Source organism: Aspergillus fischeri, genomic scaffold, assembly GCF_000149645.3.
Source record: "Aspergillus fischeri NRRL 181 1099437636249 genomic scaffold, whole genome shotgun sequence".
In the NCBI taxonomy this organism is placed as follows: domain Eukaryota; kingdom Fungi; phylum Ascomycota; class Eurotiomycetes; order Eurotiales; family Aspergillaceae; genus Aspergillus; species Aspergillus fischeri.
The window spans coordinates 2,450,664-2,464,522 of record NW_001509770.1 but is presented as its reverse complement, the minus strand read 5'-3'; the positions used below and the strand labels follow the sequence as shown (position 1 = coordinate 2,464,522).

The window sequence follows — 13,859 nt, the reverse complement described above, 5'->3', positions numbered from 1 at the left end:
ATATGACAGTAACTGATTATCTTGCAGCCTATCGACGACCACCTTTTATACTCTCGCCGCTCGAAATAGTATCCTTTCCAACGTTACGCTATCGAAACAGCATCGTCATCGTGCAGCTGTGTTTTGATTTCTCGTTCTCCCGGCACTCTCCACTCTTATCGGACATATACCATCTTGGGCTTCTCTGGTATCTGAACTTGATAGTGGAATCGCGCTTTTCTGACACGCCTTCTGTCCCATCCGGAAGCGACACTGACTCGTCCTGTGCGAGGGGAAAATACAGCTGTCGATTAGCCGAAGCCTGATAGTACACCTCCATAGCTCTGGGGACGACGATCACAAGCTTGAAGACGTTAACTTAACTGCCGTCGAGAAAGGCTATCTTTCTCAGTCGACGCTAGACAGATTATCATCATCCCGTGTCCAAGCTCCTCGGGAGTCTAGTCCAGTTGTGCAATAGTCAGCTGGCCCGCCTGGGCTTGACCCTATCAAGAGCCAGTTCTCTTATTTGTTTTTCCTTCTCTCTGTGGCTGCGTTGCATTCGCACACCCCCATTCTTGATTCCTGCAGATCATCTGCACGCGCATACTGGTTTCCGTCGTGCATAGTCCCTGCAGGCCTCTCCTTAGCTTGGAATTCTACTACGGCTTCTTTAGCGGTCTGCGAGACGCTTACCTTTCTAGCTGTAGCAATAGCGTCTGCAACGGGATCCCCACCCTCTTCCCCATCTTTTGGTAGGTGACAAAACTTGACGAGGCAGAAGACTGAGCCGAATCAGAGTCATGGCTACGACTTCGTTCCGAGATTCTGTCAACTCATTGGGCTGGTCTCGAAGAGATGCGGATCTACCAGCTCGTACTAACACTTCCTCCACCCCCTTTCTATCGAAATTACAGTCACTGAATCCGTTCGGCCAAGGAGAGGGCTATTTGCGACTGCCCACTCACGAAGCTCCAGGGGCTCCTCTTCCAGCCCCAACTCGACGGGAGGAGGAAGAAGGTTTCTTTGCCCGTAAGTCATCCTCGCTCATGACCGAGATATCCGGATCACCGCCCTCCTGTGTGGGTTACTTCTCCTGGTCCAGGTGACTGGGACTCAGTTCCTGCATCTAGGTCGGTTTCACGCAACGTCTAGTGGCCGCGGATACCTTTATTTGAGTTGGGTTTTTCAAGCGTACTGATCAACATTGTCCTCGCTAGTAAGCCGATGGGATCGGATGCTCATATTCATCGCCTGCAACCTCGGTGCCGCAGTGTGCTTCATGATTTGCTTTTTCCTTTTTCCAGTGCTATCGCTGAAACCCCGCAAGTTTGCCATTTTGTAAGTGCCATTCCAGAACCCGCTAGTGACTATCATCCACCCTGCGCCCGCCTTGCATTCTTCCCAGCAACCTTAAAGGAGGGGCACGAGGCGGTGCAGCCGTTGTCATGCCGTGGCTGGGGGCCGTGTAGTACCCTCTGCTGTGACTGATGATATCGCGGTCTCGGTGCATCCACAAGAATATCTTGGTTCCGTGGCTTAGACTGACCCCAACCGGTTTTGATCCTAGATGGTCTGTCGGTTCTCTGCTCTTTCTACTATCATGGGCTGTCCTCATGGGACCCCTGGTCTACGCTAAGCATTTGGTCTCGGGATCACGGCTACCATTTACTGCCGCCTATTTTGGCTCGATTGCCATGACTCTCTACTTCGCTATCGGAGTAAGTGCCTTGATTTCCTCGTTTCTATGCGCCATTGCTGCCGCGATGACCGGGATTGGCGGCTTGATAATGTCCCCCTTGCCGTAAATAAATTGCGGTGCATATGCAAGTCAGCGTTCTCATTCCTACGATGACATCACTCTGCACCTTCGCTTCCCTTGTTATGAGCTCTCGGCCTTGTGGTTGCATCGTACAGACCTCGATTAGGGCCATGCCCCTGATTGTCGACTGCTTCTTGTTCTGCTACAGTCCATCTTTCCTCTCGCTTTGGCACTAGCATCCTCATCTAACGGCAATGGAATATTTGCGTGATAAGGCTACAGAACTACTGCTGACCTCTGACTCGAAACAGCTCCACTCCACCCTCCTAACACTCATTTCATCAATTTTCCAGCTTGCAGCCCTGGCCTGGTATCTGGTCAGTTATTTCCCCATGGGTAGCACCGGACTGCAATTCATGGGACGATTCGGAGCACAGCGCGTCGGAGCCTGGATGACCAGCTGATATCTTTCCCCTATCATCTTCTGTTCACATTCTTGGATGCTACTACTGTACTGCTGACGACTGTGTACTATTTTGGCGGCTTTCGTAGCGTATGTCTGCACTGCATGAGCTTTGCCTACCTGTCTGGGTCCGAGAGCTTCTGATACATCTACTATGAGGATGGATTTGATGACTTTGTACATGTACCGTACCCTTTTTCATGGATACCTATTAGACTTTAGAGCAAACCCGTCAATCGAATTATTCGAAGACTTATTGCTTAAACAGTCGGAAGTGACCTTGCGAAAGGCCTGGGAAGCATAATCATTAACTGCTAGTATTCACTACGTTAGTTTAAGTCTACTCTGACGCTGCCGCAAGTGAAGAAAATGCATAGCAAAGAATACGTAGTTTCAGGTCGCTGACAATCCCGTCCCCTGAGTAGACTCATTACATAACCTCCATCTCATTTCAGCAACTTCCCCCGACTCATCACCATCCCAACTGAGCCCTGCACAACCTTGACGCCGGGAATCTCCGCCTCCCAGATCCCAGTGTCCCCGCCCGATCCAACCTCCAACCACCGCTTCAGCAAGTCATTGCTCTCCTTGGGCTTGACCTCCGCCGAGGCGGTGCCGACGGTGACGTGCGGGATGGGGTTCGCACACGGCCAGTCGGGCTGCTCGCGGTCCTCGGGGGGCATGATGCGCGCGACAAAGGCCATGATGCGGTCGTCCCAGATGAGACGCTCAAGGCGGACCCGCGCAGGCGCCAGAGTTGGAGTCAGGACAGGGGTTGCGGTCTGGCCCTGGGACTGCTCCTTCATTTTGGCGATGTATTGGTTCGCGTAGCGGTCCCAGATATCGACGCGCTCGGTCTTGCTGGCGCGGTGGATGAGGGTGACGTGGAAGGTGGACTGGAGACGGCGCGAGTTGACGAGATGATGGTACAGGCGTGCCTTTTCCGGAGGTGTGGAAGGTGGGAAGAGCGAATGTAGGAGAGTGGTGACTTCGGCGGTTGGGATAGAGATGCAGAAATATTCGATCTTCTGGACTAGGGCTTCGGGGCTTGGGGTGGGTTCCTGGGGCTGGGCGTGTGCTGCGGTCGGCGCACCGCCATTCTGACCCTTGTTCTTGTTCGGATTCTGTCTTGGCTTCGTTGAACCGTAGCTGTAGCTGAGGTCGAGTCGGACATGGTATTCCGTCATCGCCCAGGTAATGGCATCGTCGAGTTCCTGCGACGCGGGAACCCGCCGCAGAAGGTCCGGGTAGAATGAATGCAGCGCGTTCACCACAGTTTCGAGGTTCTCCCGTGAAGATGCCGCAACATCCAAGTCGATGACATGGTCAAATCCGCTGTCGGGTTCACGCTCCGTGTTAATACCTTCGAATCGGTTCAGGAAACCTTCCATAATGCCGATAATCTCATCCGAGTTCTTCGTTCCGGCGCGGATGGTCTGGTGATTATCTCCTCGCTCTAAGACACGTTTCCGCGTAACCTCTCTGATTGAAGGAAGTAAAACGTCTTTTGGTTCGTGGACGTAGTGGAGAGCTACAAACCGTGCGCCCGGAGACCCAGGGAGTATATCTTCCATGAGCTGCTCTCTCTCCCGCCTCTGATGGTTGTTGCGGTCCGCTATCACAACTGGTTTGTCCGCGAGGAGATTGGCGATTTCGAATGCAAACCTCTTCGGTTTGTTCTTTTGTTTGGGAATGTTATCGTTCTGAACATGGCCCCAGCCGAAAAGCTTGGTTAGAGCGAGAGCCAGGGTTGTTTTCCCACAGCCGAGCGAAGCGATGGGTGCTAGAATGACGTCTCGGGTCACTTTATCAGGTTTCCCGGCTTCCATCGCGATGATATCCGATCCCTTTAAGCCTCTCTCCTTGAGAAACCCTTCTCGCATGGAGATGATTCCATGGTTCTGCTTATAGAGATCGCCCAGCTTGGGATTCTGGGAGAGCTGCCTCCGAGCATAATGAAGATATTCTTCGGTAATTTTCTGGTGCTTTCTGATGTTCGGAAACTTCCCGGCAATGATCGCTTTGGTACATTCACGCCACTGTCGATACATCAGGTATGGCTCCTCAAATTTATATTTGAAGAACCAGTCCCTGTACGGGCCTCCGCCTTCGCTTAGCTGGCACCGGATGACAAATCCCTCCGTCTCACGGCCATCCCAAGTGCCGGTCTCAGCGCAGTGATCGAGGAACTTCTTGACCGAATGGATGTCGTCGTATACGAGGTATTTGGCCTTCTTGAAACCCCATGTATCTGCAAACTTATGTACTTCTGAGCTCGGCAATGTCGCGAACTGCGGCACGTTGAAATTGAGCCCGTGAAGATATATTCCTGCAGCTACCGGACCGTAGGCAAGGACATGCTCCTCGAAGCTATCGTCGCAGAGCTCTCCAACTGCGGTAAGGTTCAGCCTGCGCAACTCTCTGGCCAAGTCCTTGACGGATTTCCCTGTGGAAGTAACATGACGCTCGACCCACTTTTCTCCGGCTTGGGCGTGGCTCAGGTTGGTGTCCTGTCGAACGCCAGTCGAATGCTTGCTACAAACGAGCAAGGAGCCGTCCTCCAGGCCGGAGATGAAGATAATACATCCGTTCTCCTTCACACTGAGCTCATAGGGGCCTCTTGTGTTTGTCTCGATATTTTGCCACTTGGTAGTAGGTACTTCATCGATGTTGAAGAACTTGTCGTAACCGCGCACTACAATCTCGGGAGTGCCGTCTTTCCTCTTGCTCGTGAACAGACCCCGGGCATAGGTCGGAAGATTGCTGCGTTTGTAGTCCCAGTCCATAAACCTCCATGAGTCAACTGAGATATTATCTGAGCCTGCCACGGCGAAAGTCGATTTCTTGCAGGTAAACGTTCTCTTTCCTTCGCTTCTATTCTTCTTACTGGAGGCCTCCAGGGCTCCGACCAGATGCGCAACTTCCTGAGGATCCTGTTGAACCATATTGAAATTGTTCACTATAGAGATGCACCAGTGATTGCAAGGTGTAGCTGTGTACAATGGTGATTCTTTTTATGAGGGAAAGGACGAGGAATTGAAGAGGAAGGAAGCAAAGACAACTGATGCCAGGATGATTAGAGGGAGTGTGTGAATGAAGCTTCTTTTAAAAACACCCCTTAACCTCAGGAAAGTGAGAGGCTACCCTTGCCTCGTGCTCGATAAGAAGCCTTGCAATGTCTGCCTGAATTATATGAGTCAACTGTGATCGTTGTGGAAGAGGAAAATGAGACTGCACCAAAAAAAGATGAGTGAGATCATACCAATGTCTGATTTGCGGGGCAGCAGAGGGGAAAGGAAAATAAAAAAATCATATATCACCGCCCGACTTAGCACCACCAGCTGCTCAATACACTTTCCTTCTGGTTAACAACTCAGTACACTCAGTACCGTTGCCATCTGCACTATCAGGTACGGAATTTCGGATGATTTAGTCGTTTCTGTGCGGTCTGGATTCGACCCTGATTTGGTTGACTCATTCGTTAGGCCAGATCTGTTGCTTTTGTACAGCCACGATGACTCAACCGAATCCCTACATTCTGGCCGCTGAAAACCCTTCCGCCCTATTGACTCTTTTGCGCTCGAATCCAGCCATCGCATCCTGTCAAGATGAGCACGGATACTCTCTCTTGCACGCCGCGGCTTCGTATGGCCATGCCGACCTCCTACGCGCACTTGTCGGAGAGTTTAATGTGGACGTCAACCTTCTCGATGAAGACGGCGAGACGTGCCTTTTCGTGACGGAGAATGCTGATATCGCCAAATGTCTCGTTGAGGAGCTAGGTGTGGACTATAATAAGAGGAACGACGAAGGGTTAACGGCGCAGGAGACCATTGAGAGCGACGGCGCATTTCCCGATGTCGCAGCATACCTCGCAAAAGTTATGGGCATATCTCCATCAGCACCTGCAGGCTCATTATTAGACGCCTTGAATGCTCCTCCTCCGTTGCCGCCGAATATCAGAGTCAACTTGGGAACAGTATCGGAGGAGGAAGCGAGCGCAGGGACGGACCAGGTTGACCCAGAGTTTAAACGCCGGATTGACGAGCTCGCCGCGCGAGAAGACTTCCACAGCGAAGCTACGCAAAACCAACTACGACAGCTGGTTATGGATGCCCTTAATGGCTCCAATATTGAGACACAGGACAGAGATGTTCGGCGGAGAACGGAATAAGACAAAAGAATCGGAGGCGTGATGATGAGAACAAATACCAATAAGCCATATAGCACTGTCCATGTTATATTACCGCCATGGTCGGAAGAATACACACACTGGGACTTGTTACCGAGCTGGCAAGGCCTCCGAACTCGAGGGTGAAACCGAGATGAGTCAACTTTGGCCAATCGAAGACCTGGAGACCTACAGAGTCGTCGTTTTCTTCGCATATCATCCAAGATGAGGATATGGACTCCCGATGTCATCACAAGGGCGTATGTGCTGTCCAATTCGTGTAGATCTTGATGGTTCGGTTTCTTCGCCAAGACCAGCAAGTCTTCGAAAGATGATATGCACATCCCTTGGGATATCCAAGGAGAGGCGATAGCCCTTCGCTATTGAGGCTTCATTGTATTGTCATGCTGATGCGTCTATCTTTACGGATGTTCATGTTTCGAAATTTGTAAATACCTATGGTCACTGTCCCAGGCGCCGAATTACTGCTTCTGCAGTATTCAAGCTCGGGGAAAACGCAACTATTGAAGACTCGACGGCTTTTCACTTTCAAGCTGCACTAGAAATTATCTTCAGGTACTCAACTATGCGCTCCTGAAGGACGCTGAGTACCTTTCAATCTAAGGTTATGTGTAGAGAGTCGTCCGCGAAAAACAACAATTTACTCCATATTCTGGACTACGCACGTGATTGCGGCAGAGCAGCTTCCCCGCATCCGAAACTACTACGAGTATTCTCTATAGAGGACAATACATTGAAGGCAGAGGATTACGCACATCATTATCAGACCCAATTCTGTACACATCTCTGGACTACAGACCTTCCCTGTGGCTTTCGTTATGGATCCTGCACTCAATCCAGATACTCCTCCGCCCCCGCCTCCGAAGCCAAGTAGCCATGAAACAAGTCGAAGGGGGACACCGCAGCTCAATCAGTCCATACCAGGCACGCCGCAGCAGCAATTTCGAGGGTATTATCAAGCTCAGGAAGGGAAAAATGGAGAAAACAGATATCAGTCCCCTTCCATGACTGAAGCGGTCCATGCCAACAACATCAACTCTCTTCCGAAGCCTCCAGCAGTGGAAGAAGGCTGGCTACCAGACGTTGTGAAAGACAAATCGTATGTATTTGTCAAGCGCCATTTTTGCGATGGGATTGATACACCGAATACTAACTTGTTAATTTTGTAGGACCGTTGATCTGCAAGCAATTCTGAAAGACCCCAATCTTATCTCCGCTCTAGCAAGTCAACACCCGGCGTGCACAGCCCAACAACAAAACCTCCAGTCTCTCCTCAAATACAATCAGGATCTGACCAAACATCTTCTTGAACTGCAAGCGCGCCTGGATGAACAGCGCGCTTCTACGGAGACGCTTCTTCTGAAACACCAGTCGCTAGAAGTTTCATGGAGAAAGAAACAATCAGAAATGGATGCTGCCTTGGCGCCTTGGTCGCCCAAGGCTCTTTACCAACGGCTATCAGCCTCTATTTCCGAGCAAGAGGCTGTTTGTCGAGCGGTGGAGGAAAGCTTCCTCGAAGAAGAGCATCATGGGCGAGCGACTGAAAAGGAGGTCGCAGATTGGGTCAGACGAGTACGAGCTGAGGCTGCCAAGTTGGCAGCAAGAAGAGAAGCAAAGGCTAGATGGGACGAAGGCAGAGTTGGTGGATGGAGATGAACGATTGGTATGTTTCAGCGCCTTGAAAAATACATCTACTATCCTCATCCTGATCAAATAACTAATATACACAGAAATATCTCTTGTTGGTCCGAGATACTATCTTCAAGACTGGCATATTCAACGTTCCATGTGTCATGCACACATTATTACCTGAAACTCCGCCGCTGTGTCGAAATATTGAATGTCTCTCCGCAGATAGAATCTTACACCAGATTCTCAGCTGCCCTCTCGACATCAGTATCCTGCCGTGTTGTCTTTCGAGTGTCGTGCGTATCAATTGGCGGGCGTCCATCTGCCTCAATTGGGAATCTGGGACACTTGAAGAACGCATGTCTCCGACTTCTTGCCGCCCAAGACCACCCTTCGCCTCGCGTGATAGGGAGATGGTACATTCGAAACCCGATCCATGCAAATATAGCGCCCATGATACTGCTAAATAGAATGTCAAAAGCGTGATGACGATAGTCGAACCAGCGGGACGCGCCAATGAAGCTGGCAACTGCAATAGGCACAAAGGCGATTACAAGCATATAGACCGGCGGGGCTGCTCCACGCTTTCGAATTGATCCATGTATCGGGCCAATCGGATTTTGGTTCAACAAAGAGTGTCCGAGGTATGGAAATGCGATTGAGAGCTTTGAACACAGCCATAAAGTCAAGTATGTCAAACCGGCAAAAGAAACTGCAAGGTGTCAATATTGTAGACCCTCTGGAGCAGACATCAGCCACTTACAAGATGAATGGCCGCTGGGGAAACTTGCAAATCCGTCATTTGCAAGTACTTTTGACTTGTTTTGGCATATCTTCCAAGTCACCAGTGTGGGGGCCCCCGCAAGCTTCTCTCCCAGGCCACCGACAGCATAAGTGGCTATATTCGAGAGATCCGGGTTACAACGCGCAAGCATGTCGGGTCGTGGCCTGCCATATAAGTCCTTCAAACCCTCGGTCGCCATCCACGCCCATGCACAAGCGACCGCCAAACCCATCCACCCTGCATTCCATTCCCATAACTTGTATCTCCAGAGTGATGATCGAGACACATTCTGGTCTTTTGTGGAGATGGGGATAAGCAGGGCTGTGATCACAATAATGACAGCCGGAGCAATCAGAGCCACCACCACTAGGACAGCGGTTGAGACTGTTTCATGCTCCGTATACGGAAAAGAAATGCTTGGGTCGGTTAGGGAGAAAGGTCTATGGTTTGGTTTGACCTTGTGAAAGCCAAATCCTATCACCGCAACGATGCTGTAAATATGTTAGTCCAACGTGTTCTTAAACATTCTTAAACATACAAGGGTTCATTGATATTCAGTTCAGGGACGATCATACACTATGAAGATCCAGTCCAGGATATAGGAAAATACTAAGCGCAACGGTATGCGACTTAGCGCAGGCCGCATCGTGAATTCAGTGGCCTTGGACTATGGATCTGATAACTGTAGGCTACGCAAGCAATTATTTTGTTGACGACTGGGTTAAGATGATGATAATTTGCGCTTGAACACTTTGATGGAATACTCGTGCCAAAGCGGTCACGCGGGCAATTATATAGTGACGAGAGAGGATGAGCAAGGATAAGAAGGATGGTTTGGGTGGCTGCTGGGATTAAAAGGCCGTCGTATCTCGTTGGCAGCGGCTGGGAACCATTAAACTCCGCCACGATTTTCCAAGAAGCCAAGCCGATTCTTTGACGGTCAATCAACTTCTCTGGAAATGTCCTACTCGTCAAATTCATTAGAGTTTTTCCATTTAACTCATTGGCCCTATTGCTCTAGGCTACATCATTTCTTTGGTTGGGCTAATATAATGTGTACCTCAAACCGACCCCTTTCCCTCCAAGTCGGTAAAGAAGTCCCGACCAAAGTCAGCGCTGCTATCATTAAAGCGTAGCTTCTTGTCGATGCCTTGAATCTTCTTCATATCTTCATCACTCAAGTGGAAGTCGCCCTCGAGGTTGGCTCTAATTCTAGATGGGGTCTTGGATTTCGGCAGTACCGAATGGCCCTGTGTGACACCCCAGGCTGAATGTGCGATTCATGGTCAGTGAACGTTGTTTCCAGCTTGAATTGGTCTGCGAGAAAACTTACCAAGAGCAACCTGCGCGGAGGACTTATTGTACTTCTTCCCGATTTCGGCCAATACCGGCTCGTCAATCAGCTTGCCAATCTGGACTTTGGAGGAGTAGATCTCGTTCTGGTTGCCAAAGGGAGAGTAATGAGTGACGTGGATGCCCTTGGATTTGTGCCAATCGACAAAGGAACGCTGCTGCAGCCAAGGATGACCTTCAAGCTGGTGTACGGCCGGCACGACCGAGGTGTTCTGGATCAAACGTTCCATCTCTGCCTTGGAGAAGTTGGAAACGCCAATGGCTTTGGTCTTGCCGGTAGACAGCAATTTCTCCATGGCTTTGTATGTCTGCGACCATGCGATCAGTGTTTGGGCACATAGGTCCGATTGGATGGCAAGCATGTACATACGTCCACGATGTCAATGTCCTCCAGGACATACTTCCCATTTTCCTTGGGAAAGAGGTCATCGCCCCGTTTCCAAGCCACGGGCCAGTGTATCAGGTAGAGGTCGACATAGTCCAATTGCAAGTCGGCGAGCGAAGCATCGAGTGCTCCCTCGACATCGTCGGGGTGGTGCTTGTTGTTCCAGAGTTTGGTCGTTACAAAAAGCTCTTCTCGAGGCACGCCACTCTTCTTGATTGCTCTTCCTACAGCCTTTTCGGTCAAGTATCTGTCCCGCGTCAGACAAATGCCGGTCGAGAACGCAAAGCCAAATCCAGACTTACACTCTCGCCGTGTCAATATGGCGGTATCCTGCTTTGAGAGCTTCTGCGACGGCGTCTTCCTGGGCATGCTCGTCCTGCCAAGTTCCGAAGCCAATGGCGGGAATCTCCGCGCCGGTGTTGAGCTTGAATTTTGTCATTTTGTGCGATCTTCCGATTCTCGACAAGTAATTATGTGTAATGAGGTCTCAATCAGCTGGCGAGTCGATGATGTACTGATAGGCACTTTCTATGGTCAAGATGTCTACTTTATAATTGAGCGACGTCTGGAAGGCAGGAAATCAAAGCCGGGATCTTAAAGTAACGTCAGTTTGACGTACAAAGTTTCTTTCTTGGTGACCAGCTAACATCAGGCCAGAGTTCCCTGGCTCAATGCGGACGAATATGACGTCTTCTTGAAACAGACTGACGGCATAGAATGGGGATTTGTGGTGCCATTTGTCATTCACGGCAAGCCCTCTACATTTCGACTGGCCAGAAGTAGAAATATTCTAGAAAGACTCCTGGATTATATGCCTTCAAAACAGCTGGCTCTTCAGCTCTTAGCTCTTGTTTTAGCCTCTGTTGCAGGTGATATCTGAACTGAAGCCAAAATCATAGTCTCCAACTATAAGCTCAGCTTCCAGGCCATTGTTCATAGGCCAAAAATGGCTCATTCTCCTATCTCATTATCTTTAACCATCAAGTAGATAATTCAGTGCGTAAGTACGGAGTATACTCCATTGCATTAACCATTTTCTTGAAAGGGACCTCATCTTTATGAACGGTCTCCATACCGCGGTGTGTGTGTTTGAAAAGTTGTCAAACAGCACTTATGGTACAAGCCGTTTACCGCACGCTAAAGCTTCCTCCTATAAAATTTCATCTCAACCCACAATATTTTTTTTACCGACGATCATAGCTTGCAACTACAAGCCTGACAACGGACATGATGATTGTCCGATCTTGGATTTCTTGATCATTCTCTTTCCAATGATTGCTAACAGTTATGTTTCGCATTGATCACTTTTGCGTAGAAGAGGTAAGCTTCTCAATGTTGTTTCCATAAACACCATCTCTCTCTACAGTGCAGGATGAATTCCTTAACAGGATATCCACGTCCGAAAATTCATGAAGGACCCATTTAAAGTCTCTAGAATTACTCTGATACTTTCCAACATGTTATTGGATCACCTGCAGTCTTACTCTTGCATGGCTTGCTGACGTTATGTCTATCAGAATATCCTTGTCAAACTACGAATGACTTGAGCATCTGGAATATATCCCATCAATAATAGTAAAAGGTATGCGGACTCTGATTTTCTCAACTTTCTTTCCTTTATATTGAGTGATGACTCTACGACACGCTAAGGCATTCCTCAAACTTAATCACCATGTGGAATCTGTCTAAACTTAAGTTTCAGCCTTGTCTGACTACTTCATATCATGCCTGAATTGTTCATCTCATTTGATTGTTGGCCTCGATGACTAACGAGCTGTGCAATAGGTACATACCATCCGCTACACTCCAAACTGCCTTGACAGCCCCTCGATGAAGATATCTTGAACGAACGGGCGGACAGATTGTGTGCATCTTCCCCATCCATCAAAAGTAGAGCGTACAAACTCTGCGGATGTCGTGAAGGTGTATCACTTGTTGAGAACTCGTCACCTGAGTTTTTCGCGGCTGTCTTCAGTTATCGTACTTTTGGACTTTCGGGCACGACTAACAAATTGTACTAGGTACTTCCTATTCTTCCCAGTCTCCCACCATTCGTCCATGCATTCCTCAGTCAACTCTATATGATGAACACGTTATTCACACTGTTTGATCTGGGCGCTCACGCGTTCTGGAAATGAACATCATACACAAAAAATCTGATTTAATGAGGTTAGTACTTCAAGGTCCTGGTTGCTCCAATATATGCTAACTTATAAACAGCCTGACAATAGTTGACACTTCATCTCGCTTTCATCACACACGACTTCTTCTGGACAGACTTGCTGATTGTCCGAATCTTTATAGGAATACCTGAATCGTAGTGATTGCTAACGACATTTGCAGTGTGAGTGCTACCCCTACTCTTTTGCCATAGATGTTGTATGATGATCTCTTGATTCGCTGTGTTCTTACTGAATACATCTTGAAGAAAAACATCATTTCACCTTGGAGAACTGATACCTCGTCTTCTCTGATCATCAATCTTGGAACCCTGAAAGTTGCTGTGGCTAACTTGTCACTTGCAGACGATTGCTTCGTTATAGATCCTAGGGAAATGCAAATAGTTTCAATGCTTCTTCATAAAATCTTGTAAAACATCACATGAATTGCAGCGTATTCCTCACTCCATGAATAGACCATGTTTCTTGTGCCATCCTTCAATGCTGTCGTCGCCGTAGACATCATGCACCGATTTCTTGCCTTCGGGCCATCGTACCCAGGATGGCTTGGAGTTTCCCAAGACACAGACCATCTCGTCTGGGACCGGCAACTCGGTGTCGATGGCAGACGCGAAAGGATGAATCAGCTCCGGCCAGTGATGGTCCCACAGCCAGAGCATAGTACTGCAATTGGAACAGAAGTTACGTTCAGACGAACATTTTGCCTCGTTCGGAGTGCCACGGTCCTTTATGGCGTTGTATTTCCTGCCTTCGTCAGATCAACGCTCGACCAATAGACTCAGCAATCGATGCCAGGCATATCTAGGGTCAATACACACTTGATGAGATCCTTTCCCTTGGTGATTTTGAGGCTATCGGCGATACCTCCCAGGTTGACGCTGCCGCTATAGCCACCAACCTTGCGGCAGATGCTACATGCACAAAGCTGATAAGGAACAGGTGTTTGAGAATCGAGAGTAAATTGCACCCCGCCGCACTGGCAGCTTCCTTCAAGTTTCCTGTGTCCACAGTATCAGTGGTTGCTGGTCTGATATGAACGGCACGCGGAGTATGTATATGAACGCAGGTGCTGACCACCAATTTGTGGACTTACATGGGCATCCTGGCGGGTATATTTGTGGTCGAATATGGA

The 13,859-nt window shown here is 49.1% G+C and overlaps 7 protein-coding genes across 7 annotated transcripts; 3 read left to right on the top strand and 4 right to left on the bottom strand.

Moving 5' to 3' along the window:
- Window positions 1-782: 782 nt before the first annotated feature.
- On the top strand, window positions 783-2,205 carry NFIA_015930 (putative Golgi traffic protein SFT2; the record flags this gene model as incomplete). The annotated part of the gene is made up of 4 exons (XM_001264796.1): window positions 783-1,011; window positions 1,200-1,320; window positions 1,550-1,700; window positions 2,053-2,205. 4 exons carry the CDS (start codon window positions 783-785, stop codon window positions 2,203-2,205), a joined length of 654 nt encoding a protein of 217 aa, XP_001264797.1.
- A 445-nt stretch (window positions 2,206-2,650) lies between these two features.
- Window positions 2,651-5,149, bottom strand: NFIA_015920 (tRNA ligase; the record flags this gene model as incomplete). Its single annotated transcript, XM_001264795.1, has 1 exon — window positions 2,651-5,149. One exon carries the CDS (start codon window positions 5,147-5,149, stop codon window positions 2,651-2,653), a length of 2,499 nt encoding a protein of 832 aa, XP_001264796.1.
- Window positions 5,150-5,718: 569 nt separating this feature from the next.
- On the top strand, window positions 5,719-6,378 carry NFIA_015910 (ankyrin repeat protein; the record flags this gene model as incomplete). The annotated part of the gene is made up of 1 exon (XM_001264794.1): window positions 5,719-6,378. One exon carries the CDS (start codon window positions 5,719-5,721, stop codon window positions 6,376-6,378), a length of 660 nt encoding a protein of 219 aa, XP_001264795.1.
- Window positions 6,379-7,214: 836 nt separating this feature from the next.
- NFIA_015900 (vacuolar protein sorting family 37 protein) lies at window positions 7,215-8,052 on the top strand (the record flags this gene model as incomplete). Its single annotated transcript, XM_001264793.1, has 2 exons — window positions 7,215-7,495; window positions 7,566-8,052. The coding sequence occupies 2 exons, from the start codon at window positions 7,215-7,217 to the stop codon at window positions 8,050-8,052; spliced, it is 768 nt and encodes a 255-aa protein (XP_001264794.1).
- A 206-nt stretch (window positions 8,053-8,258) lies between these two features.
- NFIA_015890 (phosphatase PAP2 family protein) lies at window positions 8,259-9,455 on the bottom strand (the record flags this gene model as incomplete). The annotated part of the gene is made up of 3 exons (XM_001264792.1): window positions 8,259-8,737; window positions 8,789-9,300; window positions 9,385-9,455. 3 exons carry the CDS (start codon window positions 9,453-9,455, stop codon window positions 8,259-8,261), a joined length of 1,062 nt encoding a protein of 353 aa, XP_001264793.1.
- Window positions 9,456-9,870: 415 nt separating this feature from the next.
- On the bottom strand, window positions 9,871-10,986 carry NFIA_015880 (aldo/keto reductase; the record flags this gene model as incomplete). The annotated part of the gene is made up of 4 exons (XM_001264791.1): window positions 9,871-10,076; window positions 10,143-10,470; window positions 10,533-10,794; window positions 10,850-10,986. 4 exons carry the CDS (start codon window positions 10,984-10,986, stop codon window positions 9,871-9,873), a joined length of 933 nt encoding a protein of 310 aa, XP_001264792.1.
- A 2,181-nt stretch (window positions 10,987-13,167) lies between these two features.
- Window positions 13,168-13,828, bottom strand: NFIA_015870 (GFA family protein; the record flags this gene model as incomplete). The annotated part of the gene is made up of 3 exons (XM_001264790.1): window positions 13,168-13,390; window positions 13,546-13,725; window positions 13,821-13,828. 3 exons carry the CDS (start codon window positions 13,826-13,828, stop codon window positions 13,168-13,170), a joined length of 411 nt encoding a protein of 136 aa, XP_001264791.1.
- Between the last annotated feature and the right edge of the window lie 31 nt (window positions 13,829-13,859).